Source organism: Tupaia chinensis, unplaced genomic scaffold (genome assembly GCF_000334495.1).
Source record: "Tupaia chinensis unplaced genomic scaffold, TupChi_1.0 Scaffold144255_1, whole genome shotgun sequence".
Taxonomy (NCBI): Eukaryota; Metazoa; Chordata; class Mammalia; order Scandentia; family Tupaiidae; genus Tupaia; species Tupaia belangeri.
Genome location: NW_006204113.1, coordinates 1,716,552 through 1,729,882, shown reverse-complemented (window position 1 = coordinate 1,729,882; position 13,331 = coordinate 1,716,552). Strand labels below are relative to the sequence as shown.

At 52.3% G+C, this 13,331-nt stretch overlaps 1 protein-coding gene across 5 annotated transcripts in view; it reads right to left on the bottom strand.

Moving 5' to 3' along the window:
- Positions 1 to 4,559: 4,559 nt before the first annotated feature.
- GBF1 (golgi brefeldin A resistant guanine nucleotide exchange factor 1) overlaps positions 4,560 to 13,331 on the bottom strand; it is a 151,932-nt gene continuing 143,160 nt past the window's right edge. For 3 of the 5 annotated variants that reach the window (XM_014583328.2, XM_027767400.1, XM_027767402.1), the window contains 11 exons: positions 9,661 to 9,886; positions 8,996 to 9,156; positions 8,627 to 8,873; positions 8,296 to 8,501; positions 7,346 to 7,496; positions 7,136 to 7,266; positions 6,835 to 6,936; positions 6,456 to 6,569; positions 6,161 to 6,341; positions 5,885 to 6,013; positions 4,560 to 5,392 (listed from right to left, as the gene is read on the bottom strand). In XM_014583328.2, coding sequence (XP_014438814.1) covers positions 5,112 to 5,392; positions 5,885 to 6,013; positions 6,161 to 6,341; positions 6,456 to 6,569; positions 6,835 to 6,936; positions 7,136 to 7,266; positions 7,346 to 7,496; positions 8,296 to 8,501; positions 8,627 to 8,873; positions 8,996 to 9,156; positions 9,661 to 9,886 — 1,929 coding nt within the window. In that variant the 3' untranslated portion in view covers positions 4,560 to 5,111. The remainder of the gene's footprint in view (positions 5,393 to 5,884; positions 6,014 to 6,160; positions 6,342 to 6,455; positions 6,570 to 6,834; positions 6,937 to 7,135; positions 7,267 to 7,345; positions 7,497 to 8,295; positions 8,502 to 8,626; positions 8,874 to 8,995; positions 9,157 to 9,660; positions 9,887 to 13,331) is intronic. The other 2 variants (XM_014583329.2, XM_027767401.1) reach the window with 1 other exon arrangement.

The window sequence follows — 13,331 nt, the reverse complement described above, 5'->3', positions numbered from 1 at the left end:
CCAGACAGACAGAGAGAGACATAGAGACAGAAAGTGAGAAATCACCCCCCAGGGGGGATGGTCACGCCGCAATCCCTTCTCCTCCATTCTCCTCTCGGGATCTTGGGCACGCACGCACACGCGCCCGGCGTGAGTTTTAAGCCACCAGGTCCGAGACGCGAACCGCGGTCGACTACGTGGGAGTCCAGCGACATAGCCATTATGCTAACTGCTGGTTCCCCATTTGTGTATTTTTAAAGGAATCCATTTGGCTGCTGTGTGGAGAGGAGAGTATAGAATGAAGGAGGGTGACAGCAGTCCGATGGATGGTGGCTTAGATTTGGGTGGCAGAGGATTAGGATGGTGACAAGTAGTCACATTTTAGGTGGATTTAAAGACAAAAGCAGGAATACGGGGGAGGGGTTGGATGTAGGACTGAGAATATAGAGGAGGTTTGGCTTAAGGACCTGGAAGGGTGGAGCTGTTCTTCCATGATGTAGTGGGAGGAGGAGCTTTGTAGAGGGTAATCGAGAATTTTTCCTGGGGCCAGCAGGTGGCATGGTGGTTAAGGGCGCTAGACTCCCACATGGTGGACTGCAGTTCCAGTCCTGGACCCGGCGGCTTGCTTTCTCACATTCCCTCTCTCTCGCTCCTCTATCTCTCTTTCTCTGTCCCTCAAATTAAAACAAATACATAAATAAGTGAAATGGAATAATTCTTTTAAAGAAGAATTTTTCCTTTTGAGTCTATTTGAGATGCCTGTGAGTTATGTACGTGGCAGTATTGAGGGGCAGGTGGATGTGAGTCTGGAGCTGGAGGGGGTTCCGGCAGCACAGGGAAGCCGGGAGCCGGGCACGAAGGTGTGTACAGGTGGTACTCGGAGCCCTGCCTCTGCATCACCAGTGGACGCGTCACCCAGCGAGCGGGTGCAGAGAAAGGACCGAGGACTGAAGTACTAAGCCTGGCCAAGTACTTTTGCCAGAGGGCACGTGCACTCCCGAGGAGAGTCCCCATGGGGGATGGTCATGCCGCAGTCCCTTCATTTTCCTCTTGGGATTTTGGTCACACACACACGCACGTGCCTGGTGTGCTTTTCAAGCCATCGGGCCCGGGACTTAAACTGTGCAGTCTGCTATGTGGATCCAGCTGCTCTAACCTCCACACCACCAGGCTGGCCCAAGCCCAGGAACACTCTATTGAGACTGCAGCGATGAGGGGGAGTCAACAAAGGAAACTGAAGAAGGCCTGGCCAGTGAGAGGAGACCCAGAGGAAGCCGTGTCTCAAAGTCGGAGCCCGGGGCCGAGTGGTCCGCCAACCCGAGTGCCCCGAACGAAGGGACATAGCCGTGACTCTGACGGCCACTTCTGTGTCTATCGTTCCTGGGGTCCCTGTGGCTGTGTACCTGGCGTAGCTCATTCTGGAAGTCATCACCCTTCATATCATGTACACCAAAGCCTCACATTTATTCTTGGTGGCCTGCATCTCTCCGGTTCTCATAGCTCATCGGGGAGTGGCCGTTTCTTCTGTTTGACCTTTTATTTCTCATAAGACGCTACAGAAAATGTACTGAGCTTTGGGAGGGCTCTGCACCCCCCCTCCGCAACTTTTGAACGGAAGTGTCCCAGGGCAGTTTGGAGCGAGACAGACCTGGGGTTGATGCCTAACGCCCTAATTTCAGTGACTTGGCCTCCCTGAATCTGTGGCCTCACCTGTAAGAGGAGAAAGTACTTCGAAGAGGCTGGTCGTGCAGTGCCGACACGGTGGGTGCTGTCGTCCTCCAGGTAAGGGCTTTAGGTCATGGGGCCGCCTCTAGTTTCCCTCGACGTTTTGAAACTGCCATCCAAGAGTTTTGGAAGAAGTCGGTAAGACCAGCATTTCCGTCTGGAAAAGGTTTTATCACTTCCATATCACCAAGTTCTTCAGTATTAGTTCCTCTTGTCACTCCCTTTGCCTCCTAAGGGACATTGTCAACAACGGAAGTCATACACGCACCAGGTGCTGCTGCTTTTTTTTTTTTTTTTTTGTCATAGGGCGCCACATAGCTTACCAAAGGGATAGTGGAAAAATGAGAAATCACTTCCTGGGGGGATGGCCATGCCGCAATTCCATCTCCTCCACTCTCCTTTTCTTTTTAGGAGAATTATTTTATTGAATTTTATTTATTTATTTTACTTACTTTAATTTGACCAGAAAGGGACAGAGAGAGAGAGGGAAAGTGAGAAAGCAAGCTACCAGGTCCTGGACTTGAACCATGGTCGGCCATGCAGGAGTTCAGCACTCTTAACTACCATGCCACCTGCTGGCTGCATCCTCCACTCTCCTTCTGGGATTTTGGGCACACACATGTGCCCAACCTGATTTTCATGCCCTGGGTCCAAGATTCAAACTGTTCAGGTGACCATGTGGGATCCAGCTACCTTAGCCTCTGGGCCACCTGCTGGCCCCTATCAGCTGCTCTTGTTATCACAGAATGTAACCTCTGCAAATGTAACCAGCTTACAAATGACCCAGCTTTCTCATTGTCTTTTTTTTTTTTTTTTCCTTAAAAGGCTTCATTTTCTTTTTTCGTAAATAATTACTTTATTTAACTTCACTTATTTTAACTTGACCAGAGAGGGACAGAGAGAGAAGGAAAGTGAGAAAGCAAGTCGCCAGGTCCAGGACTCAAACCATGGCTGGCCGTGTAGGAGTCCAGCACCCTTAACCACCATGCCACCTGCTGGCCCTCTATTTTTTGTTAATTTTTTAAAAAAAGAATTGTTTTAACTTTATTTATCCATTTATTTATTTATTTAATTTGACCAGAGAGGGACAGAGAGAGAGAGGGAAAGTGAGAAAGCAAGCTACCAGGTCTGGGCCTCATTCCCACAGTTGGCCATGTGGGAGTCCAGCACCCTTAATCACCACGCCACCTGCCGCCCCCCACCCCCTTTTTAATATTCTTAAACATGGACTTATAACTTTTTTAGAATTATTTTATTTTTTGGAGAGATTTTCGCTATAGGGCACGTGCGCTCGCCAGACAGACAGAGACAGAAAGTGAGAAATCACCCCACGGGGGGATGGTCACGCCGCAATCCCTTCTCCTCCATTCTCCTCTCAGGATCTTGGGCATGCACGCACACGCGCCCGGCGTGAGTTTTAAGCCACCAGGTCCAGGACGCGAACCGCGGTCGACTACATGGGAGTCCAGCGACATAGCCATTACGCTAACCGCTGGTTCCCTTTATTTTCTTCTTATTATTCTTTAATTTGACCAGAGAGAGAGAGAAAGAGAGGGAGTGAGAAAGCAAGCCACCAGGTCTGGGACTTGAACCATGGTTGGCCATGTGAGAGTCCAGCATCTCAACCACCATGCCTCCTGTTGGTCCCTCTCTCATTTTTGAGACCAAGTGAAGAACACGACTTGTCCTGTCCCTTCCTGCACAGGACGGCCTGCAGACTTCTTCGCGGCACCATTTCCCCCAGTGGCTTCTAAAGGCAGTTGTGGGACCCCATGGGCGAGCCGAGGCCAAGTGCTCTCACACCTCGCCAGCTGAGACCTAGGCTTCTCTGCGCTCACCGGCAGAGCCCGCGGCACCTCCTAATTTTCCTGTTAGCATGGAAGCCAAGTGCAGTCTGGGCTTGGGAAAGAAGAAAGGGAAGGAGAAAGTCTAGTAGCTTCAGGTCTCACATCATCTTTTACAAGAGCCGTTCCCAGTCCTGAGGTGTCCTTTTCTACACCGGAGGGAGGCACTCGCAGAGGCCCAAACCCAGCCCCGTGGTGTGCTGAGCCAAGGCGAGCCTGAATTCAGCCAGTTGGGTCCTACATGCCATGAGGGAGGCTGGCTGGTAGCACCACGGGGTCCCACTCTCTTCTGTTCCCCAGGAGGGGAAGGCCCCACAGAGGAGGAGGAAGCCAAGATGGTGCAGATACTTGGCATGGGAAAGGCCGACATAGCTCCCAGGACCCCCACAGGCCCAGGCTGCCCGCCTCGCATGTGCCTGTCTGTCACCAGGAATGAAGGGTGGCGGGGGCAGGGGGCACTGTCATGCTGCAGAGGCTGCGGGGCAGGGAAAGTGATCCCTGCTCAGTTTGGGGATGGGGTCCTGTGCCCAGAAGCACACGACTGCAGCTCTGGACAAGGCGCCCTCCACTTCTGACCCCGTGGGCTCCTTCGTGCTCTTGGACCACGAGGCACATTGAGGGACACTTCGGAGTTCCCTCGGAGCCCAGTCCCCCTGGAGCAGATGGAAGAGAATGGCTGCTGAGCCCCTGGCACATTGGGGTCACAAGGGCACACTGTGGCGGGAGGAGGGGCTGCAGCAGTACAGGGACACTGACCCCCGTGGTGATATCAGGAAGAGGGGGAGCAGCAGTGCAGGGACCCTCCCCCCATGCTGGTATCAGGAGGAGGGGCTGCAGCAGTGCAGGGACCCTCACCCCCGTGCTGGTATCCGGCTGGAGGCCGGGACTGGGCAGGCCAGACTCCTGGGAGCCTCAGCCCCACTTTCCTGTGCACCTGAGGCCCAAGCCCTGGGCACCCCAATAACATGGTGCCCTAACGCACAAGCTCAAGGAGACCAGACGGAAAGGCAATGACGTGGGTCCTAAGACATTTATTACATCATAAAAAGTCCTGTTGTCCTGTCTGTCCATATGTACATGCGTCTGTGGCGGTCCCCGTCCAGTCCCACCTGCTTGCCCTCCATGGTCAGTTCTCCAAACTGACCAACAAGTTACTTAAGAGAGCAGAACTGGAGGTGGCCCAGGGCTGTTGGGAGTGGGATGAGCAGGAACAAAGTGCAGAGTGGAGGGCACGGCTCCCAGGGCCTGCACGGGCAGGAGGGGCGCACAGGCGGGCACTGTGGGGTTGGCACGGAGCTGCCAGCCTGGAGGCAGAGGCTGCAGGTGCTACCTGAGCATGCTCTCAGGTCGGCCCCCAGGAATGCAGGGCCCAGGAGGAAGGTCCCACAGGCTGACTTGGGTTCCTAGCAGGGGCTACAGAGTTCTTGTTTGCAGGTCCCCAGCCAAGTGGCAGCGACAGCAGCTCAGACTGGGCCTGACAAGTTTGTGGCCCCTGGTGCAGCTGGGAGGGGGGCTGGGGACAGCCCGGCAGGAGTGCTGGTCCCGATCTCTGAGGGACCTGCCTTAGTTGACCTCGGAAGTGGGCATGGGGTCTGTGGGGCGGGGTGTGGCCAGGAGGGGTACTGGCGAGGTGGCCTCGATGAGCGCAGGGTTGAGGATGATGGGCAGAGTCATCGGGGGCACGCCCACCTGCAGGGGGGAGGCCAAAGGCTGCAGGATCAGTGGGGGCTGAGCCAGGGCTGGAGGCCCATCTGGGGTAGGACTCAGCCTGCTGGGGCTAGAGGCCACTGGTGATCCAGGGGAGCTGCTGCTGGGGGCTCGGGGACCCTCGGGCTTCTCCAAGTCTGTAAGGAAAGCAAGGCGGCTGCAATCGGAGTGTCTCGTTGGAACAGGGCAACTCTTACAGGGCCTACGGGTTTGCCAAGCTTCTGTCCCTCCAATTCCTGCGAGCAAAATAGCCCCTCCAGGTGAAAAAGCTGGGAGTGTCCCCTTGGAATTCATTCTGGCATTCAGCTACTTCTTATTGTCCCTCCACCCCCATTCTGCACCCCCTGTCCTAGTAATGCTGGTCTAGTCTTTCCCAGAATTCCTGCATGGGCAACCCCTGCACAAGCACTCTAAGCCTCTGCCCCAGCCCTCTCCTCCCATGCAGCTGGCTCAGCACAGCTTTTTGGGTTCTGCCATTTCCTGTAGGAAGGGCTGGCAAATGACTCTCTGGGGGCCTCCTCCTCCCGGCTCCCTGCTCCCGCTCAGCAGCAACTCCTGGGTACCCTGGGCCTCCTGTGAGGTCGCTTGCATCCTGCCCAACAGCAGCCAGCAGGCCCAGAGGAACTCACCACAGGCCCCCAGCTCAGAGGGGATCTCTGGAGGAGGCGGATGGCCAGGTGTCCTAGTGTCACCAGCAGCAGGAGTCAGGTGGGCTGAGGCCAGAGGTTTTTGGCTATGAGGCTCCACGGGTATTGGGTCTGGGGAGGGTAGAGCATCCAGATGGCAACTCTTAGCGCTTTCTTTCCAGCAGAGCCTGCTAGCTGCCAGTCTTCCCACCCACCTAGGGCACAGAGAACTTATTCACATCAAGGACCCCTTTTAATGTAGCTGGGCTGAGCCCCTACCCTGGATGACAGTCTGCTTGAAGAGCTCATCTCGTAGGTGGGGGAGGAAACAGTCAATGCGCTCCCAGGTGATCTCCCAGAGGGCTGAGGGGCTGCCCCCTCGAGCATCTGCACTGTGGAAAATCTCTGCTGTGTCCATCACCAGGAGCATGTTCTTCAGGGACTCAGGGATGGCCTCTGACTGTGGGCAGCAGTGGGACATGAGAATAGGAGGGAGAGCCTGGGGGTGTATGCAAGGGGAGCAGGCAAGTCTTCCCAGCAGACAAGCGGGGAAGTCGGGCTTGCGCAGACATACCAGTAAGTCACTGGAGCCTGCATGCATGTACTTGTCCATGAAGTCCAGGATGGTGAGCCAGAGGGCCGCAAAGGTGGAGAGCGACAGCAGCGGGGACAGGTGCTGCAGGAAGACCTGGAACCCAGCAGCCCTTTCAGCCCAGGGGCCTTCTGCACTTCTCTCCAAGACTGGGCGGCAAGCCTGCTCTATCTTGTGTGGGGATTGTACGTCAGAGACTCGCCTGAGATCTAGGGTTTTTCTGGGTCCCTGGGTCCTGCTGGGCCCCCATAGCTAGGGGTCTTGGATACCTGCACTGCATCTCTACGTCCTACCAGAGCCCTGGCTCTCCTAGGGAAAAGGCAGGTGCGGGAGAGTAGACGCTGTAGGTGATGAGCAGCACCTTGGAGAGCAGCGTAGAAGCCCTCATCCGGGTCTCTTCCATCCCACCCACATCTGCGGGGCTGATGTTCTCCAAGAGCTTGGTCAGTAGAGGAAACAGCACCTGGTGGGCAAATAACCAGTGTCTTCCTAGCAAGGTCAGTTGGGCAGTCTTGCCTCAAGGAAGCCAGGGGCTGGGCGGACGGGCGCGGAGAAGCGGTGGCGCAACACAAGCTGGAGATGGACGTCAGTGGCTGTTCAGGCTGCCTGGCTCTCCCGGCTCAGGCTCGGAACTTTACCTCAGGACTAGCAGGAAGTCTTACCTTGTTAAAGCAGGACTCCCATTCCAGGGCGTCTAGCTTCTGTAAGTCGTGAACGAGTAGTGCTCGCTGCAGGTAGGTCAGCGCCTGCATCCGCACCTGGCGCCGGGCGTCGCAGCACAGACAAGCAATGCCTGGGGGTGAGGGCAGGGTTAGGGCCCTTCAGGTCAGCTCCACCTCCGCGCCCCTACCCTGCCCGCTTCCCAGGTTTACCTTGCAGCAAAGGGCACCAGCAGTGGGCCCATAGCGTGCGTGAATCCGCTTCAATCTTCCGGCCCCCGGTCTCCAGGTGGCGCTGCTCCTCGGCCCATGAGCTGTAGATGGAGGCTGCCCGGGTGTGCAGGGTGTGCATCAGGTCTAGCAGCTGGGGTCACAGGGCAGAGGCAGGCCTTGAGCGGGCTTAGATCTGCCCCCTGCCCCCACTGTCCCTGCCTGAGTCCTCGAGGGGCCCCAGCACTAGACACTAGCCCTCTGGCTACTCCCTCGTCCCTGATTTGAGCTGCTGGTTGTACTGGCCCTGCCCGGGTTTCTCCATCAGCTGCTGCAGACTAGGAGCTAGGAGCGTGGGGATTAAGTAACAATGTGACGAAGGGGTCTTCTCCTCAGTGCTACTCCACACCTTCCAGGAAGCCTCATCTTAATCTCATTTAAAACAGAAAGTAAACCTCGGCCTTGGAGGGCCTGAGGGGCAATAGTATCTGGCCAGACGTAGTATTTCATTTTTGTCTTTATGTCGTGTCTCCATTAAGACCATTGTTTCTCCATTTATTTAGTGATACAAAGTATGCTCATAAATTTCATGTCTTGACTAAACAGTAACTCCAGCAGGTTAGACAGAAACTGATGGCAGGAGTGCCCCTTGTGAGAGACACCTAGCCACTGGGGACGGGAATGGGGTGGGAACTTACTTTTATCAGTTTACCCTTTTGTACCTTTTGAACCATGTGCATATATTACCTATTCAAAGAATAAATACATCTTAATTTAAAAACAAATGTCAGCAAACATAGACTTACAGCGGGCTTGGGTAGGGGGACACTGGCGGTGGCGGTCGAGGGCCTGGGCTGGACTGTGAGGGCCCTCCTCTCAGCCCTGCTTTCCCTGCCCACCCAGGCTCCCGGTTCAGGTGTGGGGAGGAGAGGAAGGAAAGGTGCCATACTTACGTCCTGACTGACCTGTAAAGACACCGTGTGGTAGCTGGCAGGCACGCCTTCGTCCTCGTCGTCATCACTGTGGGCGCCCCGAGAGACGTGCTGGCTGGAGGTTCGAGGCCGCCGAAGCACGGAGCCCTCCTTGGGTTTCTTCTTGAAGCGATTCCCTTTGCTGTCGTATTTGTGACTCTTGCCACGTTTCTCCTGGGACTTGCACCCTGAGCAGAGCCAGACCCGGGTCACGCCTCCACAGGCACAGATGCCTGGCCTTTTCTCCCGTCTCCACCGCTCCCCTGTAAATGCACTTAGCTACTCCCCGGCTGCCCCTTCGCAGATGACCCACCGCCATTCAGACTGGCCTCCACAAAGATGCGGAGAGTCTTGACGCAGAGCTCAAAGTTGTCAGGTGTGATGTGGGCAGCGTCACGCACGATGAAGGACAGCGACTCCACACACTTAAGCAGGGACTTAGTGTCGTGTGGCCCCAAGTCCAGCCCCACTGTTAGGCTGTACTGATTGACCAGGGGTGAAGAGCCTGGCCGGCTGGGTCCCAGCCCTGGCTTGGAGTTATCAATGTCGTCCTTTCCCACCTGTGAAGTACAGAGTAGTCAGTGGCTAGGCTTGACCCCTGCCTACCTTAGATGCCCTTGCAGAGGAGCAGGAGACTTCCTCACCGCCAGGAAGACTCACCTGCTGCCCAGCCCTCACTCACCACTAACCAACCGCTGTTGACCACATCAGCATCTGTGGCTGATCGATGTATCTTGCCAGGCCTTCCATGGTCAGTGTAGACCTCTGAGTCGGACGTGTATCCCCGGTCCAGGCTCACATCATTTTGATGGTAAGAGGGGAGCTCACTGTCTGACTGAGCCCCTAAACCAGACACAGAGAAGAGCAGAGTCAGTGGTGGGGATGGGACACAGGGACAATGAACAGGGCAGGTGCTCAGAAGCAAGGTGTTGAGGCTTGGCGTCTCTTCTCTGTGGCTGGCTTACTTTCAGCCCTGTCACTGCAGGGCTGATGAACGGCTTGGATAGCTTCTCTCTTGACCAAATAGGGCAGCAGGCTAATTTGGGCTCCTGATGGCATTTAGTAGCAGCTGTGAGGGGAAAGGAGGCGGCGAGGACAGTTTCTGGGAAGACAGTCCCCAGGGCAGTAGGGAGCCCGGCTTCAAAGCCTCTACATCGCCTGCTTGCTTTTCCTGCTATTTAACCTGCAGGTACCAGGCAGCAGGCACTGGGAATTCCGAAAGCAGATGGCAGAACCAGGGGCGTTAACTCTGCTGAATGCAGTAACCTGAGTTATGTTCTCTTGTCCCAGCTCCTGGGGCTGTAACTGTTTCTCTGCCAGCATGAGTCTCCCTGGGAAAGGGCTTACCAGTGTCGGGTGCGTCAGCCCTGGCTGTGGCCTGCAGAGCAGCCGGAGGCTTCACACCTGAGCCTATGCACTCCAGCAGCGTGAAGAGAGTGGCCCAGTCGTCACCAGAGTGGATGTTGGCTGCGTTGGTCTTAAGGAGTTCATGGAGCCCATATGCGACCTGGTGGCTGACTCGGGACAGCACGCTGGGCTTCATCAGTAGCAAAATGCGCAGGGAGAGCAGAACCTGGGGAGGGAGGAGGCAGAATGTGAGGAGGAGGCACACAGCTTCCTGTCTAGTCTCCTTCTCCACCAGTCTCCTTTGGCCAGTAGGAAAGTTTGGCTAGAACCTAACTTAGGGCACTGCTACTGCCTTTTTTCATTTTTTAAAAATGAAATGTTTACTAAGATAATTATAGGTTTCAGGACCAGCAGTTAGTGTAATGGCTATGTCACTGGACTCCCACGTAGTCGACCACGGTTGGAGTCCCGGACCCGGCAGCTTAAACTCAGGCCGGGCGTGTGTGCGTGTGTGCCCAAGATCCCGAGAGGAGAATGGAGAAGGGACTGCGGCGTGGCCATCCCCTCGGGGGGTGATTTCTAACTTTCTGTCTCTCTCTGTCTGTCTGGCGAGCGCATGCACCCTATAGCAAAAAAAAAAAAAAAAAGATAATTATAGGTTTCTATGTGATTGTAAGAAATACAAAGAGCTCTAGGACCAGTAGATGGTGTAATGGTTACATAGCTGGACTCACACCATGGTTCGAGTCCCAGACCTGGTGGCTTAAAACACAGTGGGTATATGCCCAAGATCCTGAGAGGAGAGAGTGACGGAGAAGGGATTGCAGTGTGGTCATCCCTCCTTGGAGGGTGATTTCTTGCTTTCTGTCTCTGTCTTTTCCTGTCTCTCTGGTGAGCATACCTACCCTACCCTATAGCAAAAATCTCTCTCAAAAAAAAAAAAAAAAGAAAAACAAAGAGCTCCCTTATATATTTTGCCTTGTTTACTCCATTAGTAACTTTATGCAAAACTACACTATGATAGCACAGCCAGGCTACTGACCTCAACACATAACCCACTGAACTGAGATTTCCTCAGTTTTACTTGCATTCACACATGTATGTGTATCAACCTCGCCACAGTTTTGATCACCTTTGTGGGGTGTATCTACAAGTCAAGATGCTGAACAGTTCCAAAAACACAAGATCCCTTATATTGACCTTTTATAACCCATACACATCTCCTCCTTCCTGCCTCATCCCTAAACCCTAGCAACCTGTCCTCAACTTCAAAAATAGTGTCCTTTGGGGCCAGCATGTGGCGTGGTGGTTGAGGTGTGTGGACTCCCACATGGCTGACTGTGGTTTGAGTCCCAGACTTAGCTTGCTTTCTCACGTTCTCTCTCTGTGTCTGTCTCTGTTCAACTTCAAAAAATAAAATGTAAACTAAAATAAAATAATGACAGTGAATAAAATTTAGAAAACCCTGTCATTTCGAAACTATATAAATAAATGGAATGATATAGTGTGTAAGTTTTTGACGTTGACTTTTTTAACAGCATAATTCCCTGGAGATTCATCCAAGTTGCTGCATATGTCAACAGTTGGTTGCTCTAAGCGGCTGAATAGTACCGCATGGTATGCGTGCTCCACACCTGCACTATTCACTTATGGAAGGTCATCCGGGATGATTTCTAATTTTTGGCTATTACAAATAAAGCTTCTATAAATATTCTTGTATAGGTTTTTCTAAGAAAGTAAGCTTTCATTTTTCTGGGACAAATGCCTACAAGTAGAGTTGCTGGGCTGTATGGAAATTGCATGTTTAGTTTTATAAGAAACTGCCAACAGAGTAACTGTACCATGTGGTAGTACAGCCAGCAAAGTATAGAACGATCCAGTCTCTCTGTACCCTGTCAGCTTTCGGTATGGTCAGTATTTTTAACTTCGGCCATTCTGCTAAGTGGGTAGGATGTCTCATTGTGGTTTTAATTTGCATTTTCCTGATGGCTACTGATGCTGAACAGCATTCCATGTGCTTATTTATTATCTATATATCTTCTTTAGTGAAATGTCTATTCCTATCTTTTGCCCATTTTAAAACTGGATTGTAGGACCAGCAGATGGCATAATAGTTATGTTGTTGGACTCCCACGTAGTTGACCACAGTTCGAGTACCAGACCCGGTGGCTTAAAACTCACGCCAGGCCCATGTCTACGTGTGCCTAAAATCCTGAGAGGCGACTGTAGGAGAAGGGATTGTGGCATAGCCATCCCCGCTAGGGGGTGACTTCTCGCTTTCTGTCTCTGTCTCTCTCTCTGGCGAGCACACATGCCCTATTGTGAAAATCTCTCTCAAAATAAATACATAAATAAATTAATTAATAAAATTGGATTTTTCCCCATAGTTGTGTTTTGATATGTTTTAGGTATTAGTCTTCTTTCAAATATATAATTTTGTGACTATTTTCTTCCAGTCTGTAGCTTGCCTTTTCTTCTTCTTCACATAGGCTCTCACAGAGCAAGGCCAAGGTTAGTTTTTCTTCCCTTTATGAATTTCAATTATTCCAGCACCATTTGTTAAAAAGGCTACCCTTTCTCCATTGAATTGTCTGTATATCTTTATCAAAAAATCAGCTGAGGGGGACCAGCAGGTGACGTTGTGGTTAAGGTGCTGGACACTCCCCCACGGCCAACCACAGTTCGGACCTGGTGGCTTGTTTTCTCACTTTCCCTCTCTCTCTGGTCAAATGAAAATGAATGAATGAATGAATGAATGAATACAATTAAATAAATAATTTTAAAAAATCAGATGAGGGCCAGCCAGTGGCATAGTGATTAAGGCAGCTGGATTCCACATGGCTAATAACTTCAAGGTCTGAATCCCAGACCCAGCAGCTTGAAAAACATACCAAGCACATGTGGATGTATACCCAAAATCCTGAGAGGAGAATGACCATCCACCTGGAGGATGATTTTTCACTTTTCTTTTCTCTCTGTCTCTTTCAGGCAGGCACACAGACCCTATAGCAGAAACTTAAAAAAAGAAAAGAAGAACTCAGCTGAACACATTTGTGTGAACTTAGTTCTGGGTTCGCTATTCTGCTCCATTGACTGATGTGTCTATCCCTCCAACACACGTAACCTTGGACTCTGTAGCTATACAGTACAGCGTGTTTCCCACCAGGGGTGATGACCACGCTGTCATCCCTTCTTCTCCAGTCTCCTCTAGGGATTTTGGACTTAGATGCACACACATGTGCCTGGCATGTTTTTCAAGCCACTGGCTATGGGACTCAAACCAGTCAGTCAGCCATGTGGGATCCAGCTACCTTAACCACCACATGACTTGGCTGGCCCTATGCTGGCATGAGAACCAGGAAATCAGGTATAGGGCTGGGACTGCTAGGCAGCAGTAGTCCAGCCCAACAAAGAAGATTCGTAAGAGCCCAAAGAAGTACAGGGCACTAGCTTCATGCCTGAAAACTCAGACAGAATGATTCTCCTATTTATTCTTTGCCAAGATATTTGGCACTCTAGGGCCTGTGTATTTTCATCTAAATTTTAGAATAAGCTTGTCTATGTCTACAAAATAACTAGCAGGGATTATTTTTATTTTTAAATAGGACGTGCATTAAACTTACAGATTGATTTGGGGAGAATTAAAATCTTTACTATGGTGAGGAGTATTC